At 48.2% G+C, this 21591-nt stretch overlaps 1 protein-coding gene across 2 annotated transcripts in view; it reads left to right on the top strand.

Annotated features, from left to right (window-relative positions):
- Positions 1–21591, top strand: part of DOC2B (double C2 domain beta) — a 151474-nt gene that overhangs the window by 117965 nt on the left and 11918 nt on the right. For both annotated transcript variants that reach the window (XM_077311226.1, XM_077311227.1), the window contains 2 exons: positions 2909–3035; positions 9767–9924. In XM_077311226.1, the coding sequence (XP_077167341.1) occupies positions 2909–3035; positions 9767–9924 (285 nt within the window). The remainder of the gene's footprint in view (positions 1–2908; positions 3036–9766; positions 9925–21591) is intronic.

Raw genomic sequence — 21591 nt, forward strand, 5'->3', positions numbered from 1 at the left:
GGGGAGAGGAAAGGGAAGGTGAATGTAAGCCGCTTTGAGACTCCTTCGGGTAGAGAAAAGCGGCATATAAGAACCAGCTCTTCTTCTTCAGTAATATCAGGGCTCTCTCAACCTCACCTCCCTCACAGGGTGTCTGTGGTGGGGAGAGGAAAGGGAAGGCGAATGTAAGCCGCTTTGAGACACCTTCGAGTAGAGAAAAGCAGCATCTAAGAACCAACTCTTCTTCTTCATTAATATCAGGGCTCTCTCAGCCTCTCCTCCCTCACAGGGTGTCTGTTGTGGGGAGAGGAAAGGGAAGGCGACTGTAAATCACTTTGAGCCTCCTTCGGGTAGAGAAAAGCGGCATCTAAGAACCAACTCTTCTTCTTCTACAGTCACATTCTTCAGGAAGCGCAAAATCCAAGTCGCTCCTTAAAGACCGCGCACATTGGATAACACACTTTTTATATATAAATTTTTTAAAATTTAGATTAACAGAATGCAAAGATGGAAAAATACACATTTTAGAAAATACATAGGATATCTCTCCCCAGCATTTTCTTAATAACAACTCCACCCTAAATGCCCACATCTATTATGTTACAGCAGCCTTTATAATACCACAAATTGAAGATGTGCTTTTAATTACCCACAGCTAATTAGAAAGATGTTCCATTGGTCATGACGTTCTTCCAGTGGCCTTCTGTTTCCTAGACTGGTCAGTTTTGTCCTGGTGGCCACCTCTCTGCTCTTTTCTAACCAATGTCCACACCAAGCAGTCCTTGTGTTTCCATTTTGGTGCGCCTGAGAGCCTAGCATTGGCAGTAGAACAAAAATAAAATCCTAGAGTTTTTTGGCAGATTAGGAGGCAAAAACACTTAATGGCATGAATTTAGGATATTCGGTGCACTTTAGAAGAATGCAGAAGGCCTTTATTGGCATTTAACACTTTAGAAGTCGGTTTCCTGTTTCGCACAGGAAAATCCAACTGCAGAAGCACCCTGAAAGTGCATTATCCACCACTTGCAGAATGGGCCAGAGTCAAAACTTGCCTTTGCGAGCTGTTTGATAAAGTGAGCTCTCATTCATAGAATCATAGCATCTTAGAGTTGGAAGGGACCTCCTGGGTCATCTAGTCCAACCCCCTGCACTATGCAGGACACTCACAACCCTGTCGCTCACCCACTGTCACCTGCCACCCCCTTGAACCTTCACAAAATCAGCCTCTCCATGAGATGGCTCTCCAGCCTCTGTTTAAAAATCTCCAAAGATGGAGAACCCACCACCTCCCGAGGAAGCCTGTTCCACTGGGAAAGCTGGTCCCCTGGAAAACTTTGTCAGCTTTTCAGGAGCTGCTAAGGTTGGATTTAGTGCTGCTGTCATGTACTAATGCAGCTACTTACGGCTGAAATTTCTCTGGAATGCTGAGAGAGCGTAGCGGCTGCAGGCCGGGTTGGGAAGCAGAAGAATGTTTGTTGCTAGGAATCCACTTACGGATGGATTTTAATTTCTCATCCCTGCCCCCCCCCCAAGCTCCATTCAAATTCCTCTTTTCCCAACTCGAACCCATGATCTTGGCCCCGTTTCCTTTCCGCATGCTGAATTTTCCCCATCAAATGTGTTTGGCATCGTTTCAGCGTGCTCAGTGCTGTACAGCATCAGTGACTTACGCTGGATGTGCAAACATCACTCCAAATTGGACAAGGTGCCTGCAAGATACAAACATGTCTAAAAATCCACGGCGAAACGGGATGCTGGGTCAAAATGGGAGTGACGTGCTCTTAGCTGCAGTCAGGCGTCATTTCGAACTTACTCTTGAGTCTAAGGAAGCTTTTTTCTGACCCTTCCGGCATGGAGGAGCCCCTGGAATATTTTTCAGGCTTCTATGAGCCCCTCCTTTGCAGCTTCCTTCCCCCCCCCCCCCCGAGAGCCACCTCACGCTCTCCAGTCATGACTCTCTTCCCTTTGCCCCTAATTGTGACCCTGCTGCATGGAGAAGACTCTGAATTTCTCACATCCCCCCCCCCCACAACCCCGCAGTGCCATTGGGTTCAAAGAGATCATCAGAAGAGTCACTCCTGTGTTTTGGGGGCCTTGAAGCCAGTTGGAAGGGACGCCTGAGAGAGAGCATGGCCTCTGCTTGCCTCAGGCACTTTTCTCTCTGACAAATAGACCCGGAATCTCCAGTAGAGAGCCAGTGTGGTGTCATGCTTAAGGACGGCAGCTTCTAATCTGACAAGCCAGGTTTGATTCCCTGTTCCCCCACATGCAACCAGCTTGGTGGCTTTGGGCTAGTCACAGCCCTGATAGAGCTGTTCTGACCGAGCAGTAATAATATCAGGGCTCTCTCAGATCCTTCTACTTCACAGGGTGTCTGTTGTAGGGAGAGGAAAAGGAAGGTGATAGTCAGCTGCTTTGACATATAACAACATATAAAAAACAACTCTTCTTCTAATCTGGAGAGCTGGGTTTGATTCCCTACTTTTCCACATGCTGAGTGACTTTGGGCTGGTCACAGTCCTGTTAGAACAGTTCTCACAGAGCAGTTCTGTCAGAGCTCCCTCAACCTCAACTACCACACAGGACCTGTTGTGGGGAGAAGAAAGGGAAGGTGATAGTAAGCCGCTTTGAGACTCCTTCGGTTAGTGAAAAGTGGTGTATAAAAACCACCTTTTGTCCTTCTTCAGTGGTGGGTGGACCCTTTGCCACGCTCTGAGCTTGGTGGGTGCCTAGTTGTGCCAATCCGTGATGCCAGCCCTGAATTGGATGTAGCCTAGGGAGCCTTGGGATTTGAAGATGCCCCTTTCTTGCTTCCTGGTGAGGCTGGCCTTCTTGACAATGGGCCGTGGGGGGGGGGGGGGCGGTGGCGGCTCACTGACAGTGTCAGACCTCAAAAACATTTCCTCTCTGTTTTTTGTGTGCCTTTCAGAATTTCTGTCTGCGACGAGGACAAGTTCCGCCACAACGAGTTCATTGGGGAAACCAGGATCCCGTTGAAGAAGCTCAAACCCAACCAGACCAAAAAGTTCAACATCTGCCTGGAGAAGCAGCTGCCCGTGAGTGATGCTGTCCTCCACCTTGGGATACCCGGGTGGTGCAGTGGCCGGTTTTGGTGTCAGATCTCGGAGGTCCCCTCCGCCCTGGAGGCTCTCGAGCCAGTCACATCCTCTCTGCCAAAACAGCTTTCCAGGGCTGGTGGGAGGATAAAACAGAGGGAAGGAGATTGATCGAAGCCACTGGACACAAAGGTGGGATGGGAATAAATAAGTAAAGGAAACAAATCCAGACTCAGAATTGAAGAATGCAGCACAGCTTGGGGCCCTGAGGAGTTTGATTCTCAAAAGGAAGCTTAAAAAAAAAACCCAGCAAACGAGAGAACAACCCTTTCAGTGCAGAATTGCACCGTCCTGGCATCCCTCTCTGCCTTGCAGCAGCTTGGATTCAGCGATATGCTGGCCAAGACCACCGGAACGCCCCCTCCACATGCCCCCCTCCATAGGTAAGTGTCTGACGTGGACCAACTGCTTTTCTTGGCAGAGAAATGATTGCAGATCAGCTAGCTCAGATATTCCCAACCAGGGATCTGGGGATCCCTGAGGTTCTATGAGAGCTCCCCTGGGGTTCTGCGGCCTTTCCCAGAACTTCAAGTGGCCGCTGACATCACCAGACATCACTGGAGCCCACTTCCCTGTTCCTCTGCAGGCCTAGCCTCTTTCTCCACTATGGAAATGGCCAATGATCGATCGATAGATTGGCTGGATCCCGCCTCTTACTCCTGCGCCCACTTCTCTGAAGGGGCAGGTCACCGCTTCCACGGTTACTTGAAGCCTGATAAATATTCCAGGGGTTCCTCTACAAGGTTAAAAAAGGCTGAACCAGATATTTCCAGGGACAGGACCAGTCAATCCATCCATCCATCAATCCAAGACCTTATTGGCATGAGCTATAAAACAATGCATAAAATAGGTATCCAGATAAAAATCCCAATTTCATTGAAGGCAGAATACTCGTGAGGGCTAAGTGACCCGTCCATCGAGCTTGAAGGCAGCAAAGTGTTTTACGCAGGAAACCTGCTACAGCCTCTGAAATAAGGGGGTCCCTGTCTCCCAGGGGAAACCGCACCCAGGCTTCATCAGCGTCAGCCAGTTTCTAAGCCAGTTTCGTGTAGTGGTTAGGAGTGCGGACTTCTAATCTGGCATGCCAGGTTCGATTCTGCACTCCCCCACATGCAGCCAGCTGGGTGACCTTGGGCTTGCCACGGCAGTGATAAAACTGTTCTGACCAGGCATGGATATCAGGGCTCTCTCAGCCTCACCCACCCCACAGGCTGACTGTTGTGGGGAGAGGAAAGGGAAGGTGAATGTAAGCCGCTTTGAGCCTCCTTCGGGTAGAGAAAAGCGGCATATAAGAACCAACTCTTCTTCTTCTTCAGTAACATCAGGGCTCTCTCAGCCCCACCCACCTCCCAGGGTGTCTGTCGTAGGGAGAGGAAAGAGAAGGCGATTGTAAGCCGCTTTGAGCCTCCTTCAGGTAGCGAAAAGCAGCATATAAGAACCAACTCTTCTTCTTCTTCTAATAGGACCAGCCCTCTCTAATCAAGGGGAGAGGAAGAGGTTGACTGAAAAAAAACCCAAACAAACCCAAAAAACCTTTTCCATTTTTTCCACAATTATCCCGCCACTCCGGAAAGGAACATCACATGCAAGTCGATCTGTTTTGCATTTTTTTCTTCCCTGAAACTCCACACACACACTCACACGCACACACAAGCACATTTTCCAGTTTAGCTGCTGCAAATCCTACAGGAGGCTGCGGCTTCCATGAAAAACAGACAGACACCGGAATCTGCAAAAGCCGCTCAGCTCTTGATGAGCCATTCGGAGAGAACATGTGGGAGGAGAGCCAAGGCGTTTCCCCCGGGAAGGAGGAGAGGGCAGCAGGGTTTGATGTAAGGAGCAACAAGATTGTCGGGTTATTGGAATCCGGGAAGACGGCCGACAATATTGTGTGATGAGGAGGCGTCTACGCCTCCCTTGCAAAGCCTTGATCCGGGAAGCCGCCCTGATTAATACGCACACACACACACAACAGGTTGCTGTTCTTTTCTTCTGGGCAGGGATGCGACAGGCAGAAATCCACGCAGCCCCAGTGGTGCCACAGGGACTGCCCATTGCACCTTTGACCTGGGCCATGGCAACAAGAATGCCGGGCCCTGCCTGGAGAAAAACTCCCTCTCCCTCTAATGGAGGCTGAATTGGTAGAAACAGGCAGTTGAAGCTGTTCATGGCAGGGAGGAATGCAATGTTACCAGCTTGTTGTAGTGGTTGAGAGCTGCAGCTTCTAATCTGGCGAGCGGGGTTTGATTCCCTGCTCCTCCACATGCAGCCAGCTGGGTGACTTTGGGCCAGTCCCAGTCCTGTTAGAGTTGTTCTCACAGAGCAGTTTCTCGTGGATATAAAAACCAACTCTTCCTCTTCTACCCAGTAAATAGCCTCTTGCTAGCCCCGTGTCATTACGTCTTGGCAGCAAAGAGGCGGAAGAAGAGCTGGTCTTTCATACGCCGCTTTTCACGACCCAAAGGAATACCTTTTCACTACCCAAAGGCAGATTACAGTCACCGTCCCTTTCCTCTCCCCACAAGAGGCACCCTGTGAGTTAAGTGGGGCTGAGAGAGCTCTGAGAAAACTGCTCTGAGAGAACAGCCCTAGAACTGCGGCAAGCTCAAGGTCACCCTGCTGGCTGCATGTGGAGGAATGGGAGATCAAATCCCATTCTTCAGATAAGAGTCCGCCACCTTTGACCACTACACCACACTGTTCCTCAGCCAAGGCCAGTATTTGGATGGGAGGCCACCAAGGAAATTCTGGGTCACTGTGCAGAGGCAGGCAATGGCAAACCCACCCCTGAATGTCTGTCGTCTTGAAAGCCCTACAGCAGCCTTTGTCAACTTTCTTACGGTTGAGAAGCCGCTGAACCATTCTTCAGGCTTTGAGAAACCCCAGAAGAAGAAGAAGAAGAAGAAGAAGAAGAAGAAGAAGAAGAAGAAGAAGAAGAAGAAGAAGAAGAAGAAGAAGAAGAAGAAGAAGAGTTGGTTCTTATATGCCGCTTTTCCCTACCCGACGGAGGCTCAAAGCGGCTTACAGTCGCCTTCCCTTTCCTCTCCCCACAACAGACACCCTGTGAGGGAGGTGAGGCTGAGAGAGCCTTGAGATTACTGAAGAAGAAGAAGTTGGTTCTTATATGCCACTTTTCTCTACCCGAAGGAGGCTCAATGTGGCTGACATTTGCCTTCCCTTTCCTCTCCCCACAACAGTCACTCTGTGAGGGAGGTGAGGCTGAGAGAGCCCTGATACTACTGAAGAAGAAGAAGAGTTGGTTCTTAGATGCCGCTTTTCCCTACCTGAAGGAGGCTCAAAGCGGCTTACAATCGCCTTCCCTTTCCTCTCCCCACAACAGACACCCTGTGAAGTGGGTGAGGCTGAGAGAGCCCTGATATCACTGCTTGGTCAGAACAGCTTTATCAGTGCCATGGCGAGCCCAAGGTCACCCAGCTGGTTGCATGTGGGGGAGCGCAGAATCGAACCTGGCATGCCAGAATAGAAGTCCGCACTCCTAACCACTACACCAAATGGTGCAATCACACAGAATATGGTTGGGAGGCAGAGCTGTGGACACGCCCTTCCCTTCCCACCCCCTCCAGGCCTATCACTGGCCATTTTGGGAGGAGGAGGCAGATTGACATAGCCATATATGATCATAACGCTCCATAAACATTTAACAATTTTTAAAAAATGAATTAACTCCCATCCATTCGGGAAAACCCCTCCAGGGTTGTAAAGAAACCCCAGGGTTTCACGAAACCCTGGTTGAGAAAGCCTGCCCTACTGGGTCATCATAAATCAGCTGCAACCTGGCAGCCCTTTTCACCAACCACTTCAGGGCTGATTCTGCACTTACTGCGTTTTGTCCGTTGTGGATCCTGCTGAATTCGGATCAATTTGAATTCAGGTCTTCCTCTATCTGCCCACCTCCCCCCCCCCAATTGAAACAGAAAGTATTCTGCAGTATTTATAGCATATCTCCTATGTGTTGCCCAGGATAACTTATATTGGAAATGAAGCCTAAGATACTTAAATTGTTTAACTTGCTACAGCATGTTACTCCCTATATTCCATGTTTGGGGTTTCCAAGCCTTGGAAAAAACTAATATCTTTGTCTTCTACATGCCTGTAATGGTTTTATTAATTCCATTGTCCCTTTTATCGCGATAATATGCATGTGGGGGAGCGCACATGGTAAAAAGACTAAAAAGGTAAAGGTATCCCCTGTGCAAGCACCGAGACAAGCATGTCTGACCCTTGGGGTGACGCCCTCTAGCGTTTTCTTGGCAGACTCAATACGGGGTGGTTTGCCATTCCCTTCCCCAGTCATTACCATTTACCCCTCAGCAAGCTGGGTACTCATTTTACCGACCTTGGAAGGATGGAAGGCCAAGTCAACCTTGAGCCGGCTGCTGGGATCGAACTCCCAGCCTCATGGGCAGAGCTTTCAGACTGCATGTCTGCTGCCTTACCACTCTGCGCCACAAGAGGCTCAATACAGACTAGATGTAAGGAGAAAGTGTTCTGCACTTGATTGGGGAGGCTCAGAGTGGGGAGGGGAGTCAAGTGCAGCAGGAGTCTCTTTCCTTTTTTTTTTCTTGAACAGGGTAGAGGGATTTGAATTCAGTGTAGACGGCAGGGATATACTTGAGCTGGCAGTAGGTAAAAAGCCCCTGACTGAGGATTTCGCTTTCAGGCTGGCACACCTGTAGACAACCTCCCTCCGTTTTAAATGATAACTTGTGGCTTTCATGGAGCTTTAAAATGAGAACCTGCCAAAGTTCTGTTCTCAGCAGACGGGCTGGGGAGGCTTTCTGAGTCCCCGTCAAGGCAGCCTGCAAATTCAATCAGGGCTTGCCCTTGACTGACCCCCCAGGGCTTCCTCTCCGTGAACTGAACCACCAGTCTGTGTAAGCGGCATCCTGATTGGATCTGACACTCCCTTGAACCGGGCCACCAGTCTGTGTAAGCGGCATCCTGATTGGATCTGACACTGCCTTCAACCTGCAATCGGGGCCGTTTAAGTTGCTTTTAATCCTGCCTTTGCACGGGCAGTTAATGAGCATGTTGGCATTCCAGCAGGCAAATTAATGGTGTCAGACTCTCCGCTTGGTAATTTATTACTCCGAGAGTTGGGAAGACAAGAGAGGAGAGAGGCAACTACGCAGCAACTGTGCGGGTGGTTGAGGAACAAAGAATCCAGCCCAAATAAGGGAGCTCAACGAGCCTCATGATACATCATAAAAGAATGCCAGTTTTGCCTCTGCTGGATATCAGGGACTCTGTAGTAGGCGATTGATTAAGTTTGCCTTGCTACATAGATCTATGATGCCCAGTGTGTTAGATGGGGTTGCCAGCTCTGGTTTAGAAAATGCCTAGAGATTTGGGAGGCGGAGCCTGAGGAAAGTAAGGTTTGGGGAGGGGAGAGACTTCAAATAAATATAGCGCAGTGAAGACACTAGTCAAGTGTAGTGTCACGGAGTCCACCCTCCAAAACAGCGGCAATTTCCGCACATCAGTAAAAATAGCGCTACGCAAGCCAAATGGTATAGCGCTAAATCATATCGCGCCTCCCAGCCCCTTCTCATCTGTCTCACTTTTGTCTGCCACCTTTTTGTACTTTTCACCCTCCACATCTGCTGCTGGAAATGGTGGAAGAGAGCAACACACTTTATATGTGACTCGCTTCCACGTGTCAATCAATCCAGGCAACCAATCCCCTTTCTCTATGTTTTAAAGGTCCCACTGTGTTTGTGTGCTTGTGTGTGTGTAAAATAATTAACTCCCACCGATTTGGGGAAGTTCCAAGGCCCCGCACTAGGGCCACCAAAGCATCTTGTCTGTTTAATAGAGGTTTAATTATTGGGAATGGGCTGTTGAAGCTTCTTCTGCCGTGAAGTTAAATAGCATCACATGCTAATTGCAGCAGATGAAGCTGATATTAAATGAGCAGTTTAATAGCTGGCAATCCTCCCATGAACTGATGTTCAATTGCTCTCAGTATTATACACCTCCTGGAGCCTGCTCAGGCCTCATTGGGCTGGGTTGCTTCCCCTCTGGCTTGCTCAAATTATGTATTTTTGTCCTGCATTGCCAAATATGTAGAAGATGCTAATACTCTGAGAGGGAGAAGAAAGGAAGAAAGGAAATCCCACTTTCTGCTTTCTCTACACTAGCTTGGGATAGTCAGTGTCAGTTCTAATTTGGCGAGTTGGGTTTGATTCCCCACTCTTCCACATACAGCCAGCTGGGTGACCTTGGGCTAGTCACGGTGCTATTAGAGCTGTTCTCACAGAACAGCTCTTCCAGAGCTCCCTCAGCCTCGCAGGGAGTCTGTTGTAGGGTGAGGAAGAGAAGGCGACTGGAAGCTGCTTTGAGATTCCATTGGGTAGTGAAAAGTAGGGCATAAAATCAATGTTTCTTCTATTAATCATGACAAATCTTTACTCCCTAACCAGCCACAACTTACAGGACTTTCTGTTTTACACCAGACTTCAATAGGACCCTGAGTAGGACTCTGCTTACGTTGCAGTGTTAGTCACCTTTTTTCTCCAAGCTGGGAAGTCCCCCAACCTTTTTGCTGTTTTGCATTGGCAACTGGAGGGGCCGGGGCACCGGTTATGGTTGAAAAGCACAGCTGCAGCAAGAAACTGGGAGCTGAGCCACGTCTCCCTTTCTCTGCGCAGATAGATAAAACAGAAGACAAGTCCCTGGAGGAGCGTGGCCGGATCCTCATCTCTCTCAAGTACAGCTCCCAGAAGCAAGGTCTGCTGGTGGGCATCGTCCGTTGCGCACATCTGGCGGCCATGGATGCAAATGGCTACTCCGATCCCTACGTGAAAACGTAAGTTTGAGTGTTGTGCGGTGGAGGGTCCTTGGCATGCAGGGGTGTGCCATTCGTCATGCCTTGGAATGCTTCTGTCCCACCTGTTTTCTCTCGGTTTGTTCCCAAAGTTTGCTCATTTCCTTTTACACCACGGGGTCTCGACATGGTGCCCACCAAGGCAGGGGGAAAGGGAAGAAGGGGGAGGGGGAAGAGAAATAGAAAGACAGAGGCAGCAGAAAGACAGAGACAGAGAGACAGACACAGAGAGACAGAGACAGAGATGGTGCTAATAGTAGGAATAAATGGTCACTTTTCACAATGAAGGGAAATAAGCAGTGGCGCGACTGGCGTCCCACAAGGACTGGTATCAGGGCTGGTACTATTTAATGTATTCATCAGTGATCTGGAACTAGGGGTGAATAACCGCAGAGTGGTAAGGCACTGTGAAGCTCTGCCCATGATGCTGGGAGTTCGATCCCAGCAGCCGGCTCAAGGTTGACTCAGCCTTCCATCCTTCCGAGGTCGGTAAAATGAGTACCCAGCTTGCTGGGGGGTAAACGGTAATGACTGGGGAAGGCACTGGCAAACCACCCCGTATTGAGTCTGCCATGAAAACGCTGGAGGGCGTCACCCCAAGGGTCAGACATGACTCGGTGCTTGCACAGGGGATACCTTTACCTTTACCTTTAATGTCGTGGCCAAGTTTACAGATGACACAACATTATTCAGGATGGTAAAAACCCAGGTTGACTGTGAAGCATTCCAAGAGGACCTCCCCCAGCTGGGTGAGTGGACAACTGTGTGGCAAATGAAGTTCAATGCTGGGAAGTGTAAGGAAATGCATACTGGGACAAAAAAAAATCCCCAACTTCCAGTCTAGGCTAATAGGGCCTGAACATTCTGAGGCAGAGAGGGGGAAAGCTCTCGGGGTCGTAGTGGGTAGCTCAATCCAGTGCCTGATCTGGTACAACCAGTGCAGGATGGGTCTGTGATATATTGCATCTAATGATGGAAGTTCTCCTTATCAGAGGTAATGTTTTTTTCTGTCTCTTAGTCATGATAGCTAAATGGAGCCTCCATGTTCAATGGCAGTATACCTTAAATGCTCAGGACAAACAATAAGGATCAGATGCCTGTCCTGCTTGGGAACTTCTCAAATTTCCAGGACCTTAGCAACAGTTTTCATTAGAGGATATGCTCCCTAGAGGGGGTGTAGGTATTTAGTTGCCTTTCCTTTTTAGTTCCCTTTCTTTCGTGGCATATAGTTTGTGGAACCCCTTCCTTGGAATATTTCTCCCGGCACCAAATCAAATGTCCTTGCAGCTCCCTTTTTGTTGTTGTTGTTGTTGTTTGTTGAGTTTTCTTTTTGTTTTAGTAGGAGTGGGTTGACGATGTCTATTATATAGCTGACATCCACTTGAGTTCTTTACACATTTTCACTTCTAGATTAATGATTTTCATTTACTGCTGGTGATTCCAGCCGTTTGTCGCCTGAGATTTCTCTTTTCTGCTGTTCAGATTTGAAAAATCCCATTTTGGTTTTGCTTCTCCTTTTTTGCAAACCCAATCTGGAAGGTTTTGTTTTGGCTCTGTTGTCGGTTTCCTTTGGCAAAAAATATTCCCCGTGTGGCTTATATAACTGTTAACTTCTTTGCTCATAAACGGGATAAAAACATGTCCCAAAGTCATAAAATGAACAAACCAATCGGGAAGGCCAACTACCTGAAGGGGCAGAGGAAAGTGATCCAGGTGACAACAGCAGATGTCAAGAAACACCAAAGTCAGCTTCACGCCTCCCTGGTTTACGCCGGGTTCGATTCTGCGCTCCCCCACATGCAACCAGCTGGGTGACCTTGGGCTCGCTACGGCACTGATAAAACTGTTCTGACCGGGCAGTGATATCAGGGTTCTCTCAGCCTCACCCACCCCACAGGGTGTCTGTTGTGGGGAGAGGAAAGGGAAGGCGACTGTAAGCCGCTTTGAGCCTCCTTCGGGTAGAGAAAAGCGGCATATAAGAACCAATTCTTCTTCTTCTTCTTCTTCTTCTTCTGGTTTAAATGGCCAGATTTAGTTGCATATTTAGATGGATATTTGTTATTGGCGAGTTAGTGGCACAGTTCGATTCCATTCTCCTTGTCAACTGCCTCAGGAAGAGCATGTGATAAATCAGCTCTTAAATAAGAGAAGATTATATAAACAAAGATGATAACATCTGATAGGCTTCAGCTGGAACGCAAACGCTAGTTTGGATAGATCTATCTAGTCCAGATAGAGCTGTCAAGATGACATACCTATCTAAATGGATCCGTTCTTGCAAATTTCCATCTCTCCGGCAACCTCTGATATGATTTGGTCTTGTATCTCCTGCGTTCTTCCTTGCCTCGGAGTGGAGGGTATGTTGTGATACGGGAGCAGTGTGAACAGCAGGGCTGGCTTAACGCATGGGCAGCTGAAATATTTGTATTTCAAGTTCAAGGCTTATGTTGTACTGTCCAAATGCTTGTGTTGATTAAATTCTGCTGTACAGCACGTTTTTTGGTGTTTAAATCAGGCTTTCTCAACCAGGGTTTGAAACTCTGGATTTTCTTGACGCCCCTGGAAGGGTTTCCCAAATGGGTAAGGGTTTATTATTCACTTTACATTTTAATATTATTTGGTACCATATTTAGTGCCATACATTTTGGATCTAATACAAATTTAATTTTTAATCATTGACGTTCCTATTCCTGTGAGTGCTTGCGTAGGTGTACAGCTTTGCCCAGGGGCGGATAATTCTGTGAAGATGGCCCTGGTGAACAGTCAGTCCCTTTCTCTGTGTGCTGCTTTCCTAGCCAGCTCGTCCGGATCATAGCTAATTCAGGGCATTTTGGTGCCCAGAAAGATGTCCACCCTCCTCTCCTGCTGGCCAAGCCCTGCATCAGTCCAAGGTGTGTGTGAAGAGTCAGTCATATAGACCAGGGGTAGTCAACCTGTGGTCCTCCAGATGTTCATGGACTACAATTCCCATGAGCCCCTGCCAGCAAATGTTGGCAGGGGCTCATGGGAACTGTAGTCTATGAATATCTAGAGCAGGGGTAGTCAAACTGCGGCCCTCCAGATGTCCATGGACTACAATTCCCAGGAGCCCCTGCCAGCGAATGCTGGCAGGGGCTCCTGGGAATTGTAGTCCATGGACATCTGGAGGGCCGCAGTTTGACTACCCCCTGATCTAGAGGACCACAGGTTGACTACCCCTGATATAGACCATCCAATATCAAATACAGATTAAAACAGTAAGAAGCCATCTGAATAAAATAAAATTACATAAAAGTATATGAAATTCAAGCATTAGACATCATAATATGCCCTAGCTACTATTGACATCAGTTATTTCAGACTCTGCACAAATAAGTACAAGAATTTGGTCACTTGGCTTGAAAAAGACAGGTTTTCGCCATTTAATAAATTGTCTAAGCGAGTCTCCTCTGAGCTGTCGTGGAGTTTGCCCAGGAGTGGGAGAATAAACTTAGCCCTTGGCTCTTTATGGTAGGGACAGCAAAGGAGAACATGCTCTGTCGATTCTGTCTCACCCAGGGCACTTGGGCATAATCATTCGGAGTAAGGATGGAGCAGAGTTGTTCTCCCTCGCCTCAGAGGGACAGACCAGATCCAATTAATTCAAAAGAAATGCCGTCTAAACATCAGGAGGACGTTCCTGGCAGTTAGAGCAGTTTCTCAGTGGAACAGGCTTCCTCAGGAGATGGTGGGTTCTCCATCTTTGGAAATTTTAAGCAGAGGCTGGAGAGCCATCTGACGGAGAGGCTGATTCTGTGAAGGCTCAAGGGGGTGGCAGGTTACAGTGGATGAGCGATAGGGATGTGAGGGTCCTGCATAGTGCAGGGGGTTGGACTAGATCAGTGGTCCCCAACCTTTCCGAGGCTGGGGACCGGCAGGGCATCGGGCCGCGCCCCCGCGGACCGCGCCCGTGCGGGCCACGCCCGCGGATCGGGCCGCGCCCGTGGGCCGCGCCCACGGATCGGGCCGCGCCCGCGGGCCGCGCCCACGCCACGCCCGCGGATCGGGCCGCACCCGAGCCGCGCCCGGGCCGTGCCCACGGGCCGCGCCCGCGGATCGGGCCGAGCGGGCGTGGCCCGCACAGGCGCGGCCCGGCCCTGATTCCCTCTCCCCGCCTCCCGCAGTAAGAAGCTTCCCGGGCCGCAAGCTTGCGGCCTGGGAAGTTTTTTACTGCGGGGGCGGGGCGGGGAGAGGGAGCCGCGGCCCGGTGCCATGGCCTTTGCGGCCCGCCACCGGGCCGCGGCCCGCAGGTTGGGGACCACTGGACTAGATGACCCAGGAGGTCCCTTCCAATTCCATGATTCTGTGATTCTAAGGGATTCTCTTATTCTTGCCCTCAAGAACGGCCGTAGGTAGGGCTTCACATCCAGCCAGTGTTAAAGCCTTTCTATGGGGATGGAGCTCAATAAACGATAGGTAAGGGTCCGTTTTAAGGGTTAATTAAGTGTGCAATTAGAATCCAACACTGCTTGAACAGTACAGCTGCTGTACTGCAAAGGTGCAAGTGCAGTAGCATCTTAGAGGCTGATGAGAGTTTTCAGCTACAAGCTTTTGAGGCCTGTACCCTGAAGCTTTCACGGGTTTCTATAGGTTTGATTGTGCTTGGATCTACACGCAGTACTGCAGTGCGGACCAGCACGGCTACCCCCTGAAACAGCTGGAGCGTTGCCGCTTTACACAAAGTGAATTTGGGTTCCCAGGGGAGAAAAGCGAGGTAGAAATATTTTGTGCTATGGAGCAGACTCGGTATGCTAAAAATCTGCCCCCGTCCCAGGCACATTAACTAGAGCAAGTGGGGGCTGCATTTGTGGACCAGGTGTAAAGCAGGTCCTGTGATTTCATGTGTATAAGAAGCACGCTAGTCCTCTGTGTTCAAGGAAGCTTTTGTTCCCACACAGGGGAGGATCCACCCTTCTGATTGCCCCATCTGAGAGCCAGTATGGTGCAGTGATTAAGAGCGGCAGCTTCTAATCTGGAGAACTGGGTTTGATTCCCCCTTCTTCCTCCACTTGAACATGACCTTGAGCTAGTCACAGTTCTCTCAGAGTTCTTTCAGCCCAAACTACCTCACAGGGGAGGAAGGGAAGGCAATTGTAAGCCACTTTAAGACACATGAGGCCTGCTGGGTGACCTTGGACCAGTCTCACTCAGTCTCCCCTACCTCACAGGGCATCCATTGTGGGGAGAAGAAGAATAGGTGATCTTAAGCCGCTTTGAGATGCCCTTGGGTAGTGAAAAGCAGGGAACAAAAAAGCCAGCTCTTTTTCTTCATCATTTGCACTCTGTTGTAGCAGAAAGGAAACAGGAAGCGCTACCCCCTAGGATTATGCTTTACGTGCAGTGCAGTTCTTACGCCTCAGATCTGTATGTATTTTCTGTTCACAAAATTAAAATCCTGTAGGCAGACAATCCAAATGCCGTGAGTAGGGGAAAACTGGATTCCGCAGCCTGTATATTTTATACAGAGCGAGCATAAAATCTGTATTTTGTGTGTCTGTTTGCATAATTTATTCTGTGGTTTTAAGTGTTGTTTCGTTTATTCAGGTCATGGGAAAGGAGTATGAAGTTCTGAGGGCCACTGCAAATCAGCCCCCCCCCCCCACAAGGTAGCATGTGAGATTTCAGAAGGCAGTTACTCCCCCTCACGTTCAAGCACATCTAGAAACTTGCTCCTTTTTAAAAAACGAAGGAAGCAATTCCTAAGAATCTGGCTGCTGTCCTCTCTATCTCACCTTAAGCTTTCCCTCAACTCCTACTGTATCTTTGCACATGCACAGCTCTGGAGCTATTATGCATGTACAGGTTTTCACCGAAGTCAGCACGCTGACCCTTTTAAATCATCATTTTAAAAAATGATTGCATTTATGGCTGCACTCTGATACTGAGTTGTTTTTTTCTGGTTTTGCATACGATTATGGTTTTGAAAGACAACGGCAAATCCTTAAGTGGGAGGGCACTTCCTCTGTTGTGTTAGATGCTCATTGACAGGCTGTGGTCAGCTGCAATGTCACCTGACTGCCATTCTGGCACATGCTGCTGGCAGGGCCTCATGGGAATTGTAGTTCACAGACATGGAAACCTCAAGAAGATGTTTCCGTGGGGACACACAGCCTTTTGAATGCCAACACTACAACCTTTCCTCATCAGAGGTATGTTGTTCCAAATGGAAAGTGGATTGAAATGCCTCTGAGGGAATGAATAAATTAATTTCTTCTGGTGTAATGTTGTAATAGCAGAGATTGGAGTGTCTGTGTCAAACAAGGGGTGACTCGAGCTCCGATTGGTGGGCTAGGGAATGTCTGTTCACCCGTTGGTGTACGATGGCACAGGGGAGGAGACCAAAAACATGTTTATGTATGCAAAAACAGGCATCTTAAGCACTATCATAAAAGAAAAGTCATAGTAAAGCTAGTTTCAAATACAGCGCAGAAACCAGAGGAAAAGGCACACTCATTGCTATAAGTGGGAGGACAATACACAATCAAAAATACTCCAGTGGGTTTTCAGTGGTGAAAACAGCACCACCTGCAGAATTTTAAAAATATATTTTCCAAGATTTTTTGTGATGTTTCCTGCCATGCATAATAGCCCCTGGTTGGAGAACTGGTGGAGACAATCTCTGTCTGAGACATTTTTCCCTGTCTTTCTGCCAAGTTTTCATTTGACACTCTCCACAACCCTGGGAAGCAACTTAGGCTGAAACACAGTGACTGACCCAAGGGTTCCCAGTGAGCTTCCCAAAAGAGTAGGGATCTCCACAGGTGTTGTTCCATCTTGAGGCTTGCACCACACCGGCTTACTCAAAATCCTGACACGGAAGGACTCTTTTTGCACTACCCACGAAAGGCTTTTCCTTTTTCTCTTCCACTGCTGAACCATACTTGATTTAGGCTTTTCACCCTTGTCGGGCCACAGATGGAAATTCTCTCCCCCGGTGCTTGATTTTGCAACTGGCCTGTTCTTTTGTGTCAACTCCTGACTGCGTTGATGGGTTTGCACAGGAGGCTGCAGGCAACGGGCCGTGAACGAGACTGTCTCCGGCCAAGAAAGAGGCTGCTGCCGTCTGGCAAGGAACGTTCTCTGACTCAGGAGGAAGGCAGGGGAAATAGATGTCTGCTGGCAAGTAGAATGGGACGGCCACCCCTCGCTGTTGGAAATGGGTAGCAATCGCATGACCCTTCAGAACAAAAAACAATAAGTTTCCAGCCAAAACATGTCTAGAATCCTAACGCTATTGGCAAAATGAGGAATGCCATGAATCGTTGGGATGTTTGTCCGTCAAAGGATTAAAAAAATGACACATTAGCTGTTAGGGAGAGTTGGCTAGAAGCAGACTTGGAAATATCATTGGGGGCTCAAACTGCCCCCCCCCTCCTAAAAGCAATGATGGGATTCACAGGGCAATGTGCAATGACTAGTTCCACATACATGTGCAATGGAGATTCCAGTCTGCTTAGAAATCAGGAACCCTTTGAAGCTGCTTTGCAAAAGTAATATCTCTGCAGTGGGGGAGAAGCGTTGGTCATCCAGTGATGTCAGAATGTGAAAACATGCCACCAAGAGTCACCTGTCCCTGTTCAAAACAGCCACTCCTGAAACTTGATTGTGTGAACTTGGGCAGATTGTTGGCGGGTGGGCAGAAGGCACTGTGTCAGTGCTGGGCTCTTGTGGCCCTTCCTTGCATGCCCAGGGAAATGCCGATTGCCACTTTGTGATCAGGAGGCAAATTTCCTCCAGGCCAGACTTTATAACGTTATTATACGATAATGGAAGACAATCCTCATCATAATGCAATCAACATTGCACTTAAAAATTAGCAGATCGTTCAGATGTGGGGAGGGGTGAACATAGCACACTATTCCTCACTGGAAAACTGCAAGTGCAGATCTAAATGGGGAACCGCAGAAAAAGTGGATTTGGAAAACATGCGGTAACGGGTCATTAAATCTGGATCTACTCCTGGGGACGCAAAAAGTTGCATGGAAAGTTTTACAACCTTCAGTTATTTAAGAATGCCGATGTGAAGGTTTGCACTTGTGTGAAAATGGTTTAAATTAGTTGATGTGAAATTCAGGCACTTCTCTGATTTGTCTGTGTTTTTTTTTTACTGAATTCATTTATACCCCACTATTCTCCCCACTGGAGACCCAGTTGTACTCCCCCCCCCCCCCCGTTTCACTTTGACTGGCCAAAGATCTCTAGGACCGTTTATGCACTGAGAACTTCACTGCCCCAGCTCCCGTGCAGGAGCACAAATTGGGGACGGACGAGGGACACCAGGCCAAATGCTCCCCCCGTGTGGGTGCAGGAAGAGGTGGGGCACCCTGCCACAATTAAAACTCCAGCCTGCAGCCTGGCATGAAACCTCCAGTGCGTAAATGATTTTTGCGAGCTTCTGTAGTGTGTATGGGAATTCAGGCCCAGGTCTCCCAGATACTAGTCCAACACTTTTAACCACTACGCCACACAGGTTGTCTGCAATGTGCATTTCAGCACACATTTTAACCAATCCATATGTTCAGAGTTTTTCAATTTCTAATTCAAAAAACCTTTAACGGCATATAAAACCATCTATATGAAAGGAAGTAGTTGTTCATTAATAGTGCATAATGATTACAAAGTTTCGAGAAAAAAACAAATAAAGTAAAAAAAATGATAACCAATTACACATTCCTCCGTCGAATGCTCAGTAATCAGTAATTAACACCAACGATAAATGCCCATGGATTAGAATTATTTCTTGCTTAGCTGATTATCCTTTTGCATCACTGCAGCCAAGAATGTGGCTACTAGTTCTGTTATTTCTGGGGATTTATCAGCTAGTAAATATTGAGTGATTCTATCCAAAGGGCCAGAGCGGTTTACAGTAATGGGGACAATAAATCGCTGCCTGAGCATGTAATGCAAAGGACAATAAAGTAAAATATGTGATACTGAGACAGAATTTACATAATCTGCTCTCTGTCAGTACATTACTACATCTACCAGAGTTTTTCTAGAATTATAATATTCAGGTGGGGCTGCCAAGAAACTCCAGAGAATCACGAAACCATGGTCCAGAAAGCCTAGTTTAGAGCAACAGAGGAGGACATGAGTCATCGACTCAACTGAATTACCTTGACAAGAGTAGAATCGTTCATTGTAAGGAGCATGGCTATATCTACCTCGTGACCAGTCCATTGGTAATAAATTCATCCGGGCCAACATGAAGCAGCAGCTCAAACCAGGTCGGTGAGGGTATAGAAATACGGTGACATCAATCTTCGAGTAAACGGAACATTGTGAAATAGTGGCGAACAGAGTCTTTGGGCATCTGCGGACAAGTCTCGAAAATCAACGTCCAAAATACGCTTTTTGGCACAAGGAGAAGCTGCTCCCTCATCTAGGTTTTGGAACTTACCAGGAGCCAGAGCAGACTGTTTCAGGAAGGCAACAATTTCTCCTGTGCCAAGAAGAGAGGAATTGGTCCATGAAGAGATGGAATGTTAGACTGCCAGGCTGTGCTCTATAACAGGGGTAGTCAACCTGCGATCCTCCAGATGTCCATGGACTACAATTCCCATGAGCCCCTGCCAGCAAATGCTGGCAGGGGCTCATGGGAATTGTAGTCCATGGACATCTGGAGGACCTCAGGTTGACTATCCCTGCTCTATAATGTAGTGGGATCCAATATTTCACGGCCATTAGCCGTACCTGTGTGGATAGCTGAGAAAGCCTGGTTTCAAGGTAAAGCACGGAATCAGAAACACACCTTGGAACTCCGAGAAGATAATGCCGAAGCAATGATGGGGGTGGTTCCATCTTGGAAGTGCAGTCTGGGCCCCAAATAGGAAAGCCGTAACAGAAATGGGAGGAGTTTTTGTGCAATAAAACTGAATAGCCTTGCTTTTGGCCTTGCTTCTGTTTCAGATGAGGTTCCATTAAGGCAGGCTTTCTCAACCAGGGTTTCATGACAGCCCTGGAAGGGGTTCCCAAATGGGTGAGAGTTTAAAAAATGTAATATATTTTTAGAAAATTTGTTAAACATTTATCGTGGTGATCTGACCATTTATGGTCATGTTAACCTGCTCTCCCTCCCCAAATGGCCAGTGATGAGCCTGGAGCTGGTGGGAAGGGGAGGGGCCCCAGGTGGGCGTGTCCACTACTTCCTAACCATATTCTGCCCAATTGCACCACTTCTGAGGTTTCTCGAAGGCTGAAGAATGTTTCTAGGGTTTCTCAAAGGTAAAAAAGTTGAGAAAGGCTGAGTTAAGGGAATGGTGAAAAATTATCCCTAGATATTTAATTGTGTGTACTTGCTTAATAGAGCCTCTTGTGGCGCAGAGTGGTAAGGCAGCAGACGTGCAGTCTGAAAGCTCTGCCCATGAGGCTGGGAGTTCAATCCCAGCAGCCGGCTCAACGTTGACTCAGCCTTCCATCCTTCTGAGGTTGGTAAAATGAGTACCCAGCTTGCTTGCTGGGGGGTAAACGGTAATGACTGGGGAAGGCACTGGCAAACCACTCCGTATTGAGGGGCTTTTTGCACGGCTTCAAAATCGCACAATGGTTGCCAATTGGAAACGCTATTGATTTGCCATAACGCACGACGTCGTAGACAATCTGCAACACTCCTGAAACCGATCAGCAAAAAGCGCTTCGTTGTAGCGCTTTCAGGGGAATCCCAAAAAGTGGATTCACCCTCCGGAAAGCGCTACACTCTTGCAAACAATCTGCAACACTAGCGATAAAGACCTGTGCGTTAACATTGTTGCGGTTTCTTCAAAGTCCCTCCTCCTGAGCCTGTCCTCCAAACTTCCGGCGAAGCGATCGCCATTTTTTTTTCTCCGAGCGAGCAGGGATAAACGCACCAGCGAGCCTCTTTCTGTTTAGAGGCTTCCCTGGCTTCAGTCCTTCACCTTTAGTCACTAAGCACAAACCACATAAAAGCCCGTTTGCTGAAATAAAGTCCCTTTATTTTTTACACATTAATTCAGCCGAAAATCGGGCCCGTGAGAGGGGGGGGGGATTTTTTTTTTATCACTCGAGGCAGCGGGGCAACGATCATATGATCAAACGACAGCTCACATTAGGCAGCTGGATGGGTCTCTCCGTTGCAACGAATCTACACAGATTCGTTACAATGGGTCTGTTTTTTTTTAAAAAAAACCTTTCTTAAAGGGAAAGGGGCTGTTTGGGAGCATGCTAACGGCTGCCCATTGGCTGCTTGACGGCCAGGGGCGGGACGAGCTTGGAAATAGCGCTTCCTTTTCTGCCGAGACCGGAAGCTGCGGGAAACGCTACAAAATTCAACTGGATTCCACTACAAAGGCAGGTATGCATAACGACGAATTCCACTATTTTAAATGGCGATTTTTCGTTCAGTGACCAATTTGCAACAAAGATCCCGGTGCGAAAAGCCCTTGAGTCTGCCAAGAAAACGCTAGAGGGCGTCACCCCAAGGGTCAGACATGACCCGGTGCTTGCACAGGGGATACCTTTACCTTTACCTTTTTACTTGCTTAATTGTGTGACCAGTTTGTCAGTTTTCCAGTTTGTCAATTTCTGGGCTGTGCCAAAGACTAAGATTTTGGATTTTTATGGTTAAAACATTGAATCTGCAGCAGGATGCAGGACCGCATCAACTGCATACAG

Source organism: Paroedura picta, chromosome 15, assembly GCF_049243985.1.
Source record: "Paroedura picta isolate Pp20150507F chromosome 15, Ppicta_v3.0, whole genome shotgun sequence".
NCBI lineage: Eukaryota > Metazoa > Chordata > Lepidosauria > Squamata > Gekkonidae > Paroedura > Paroedura picta.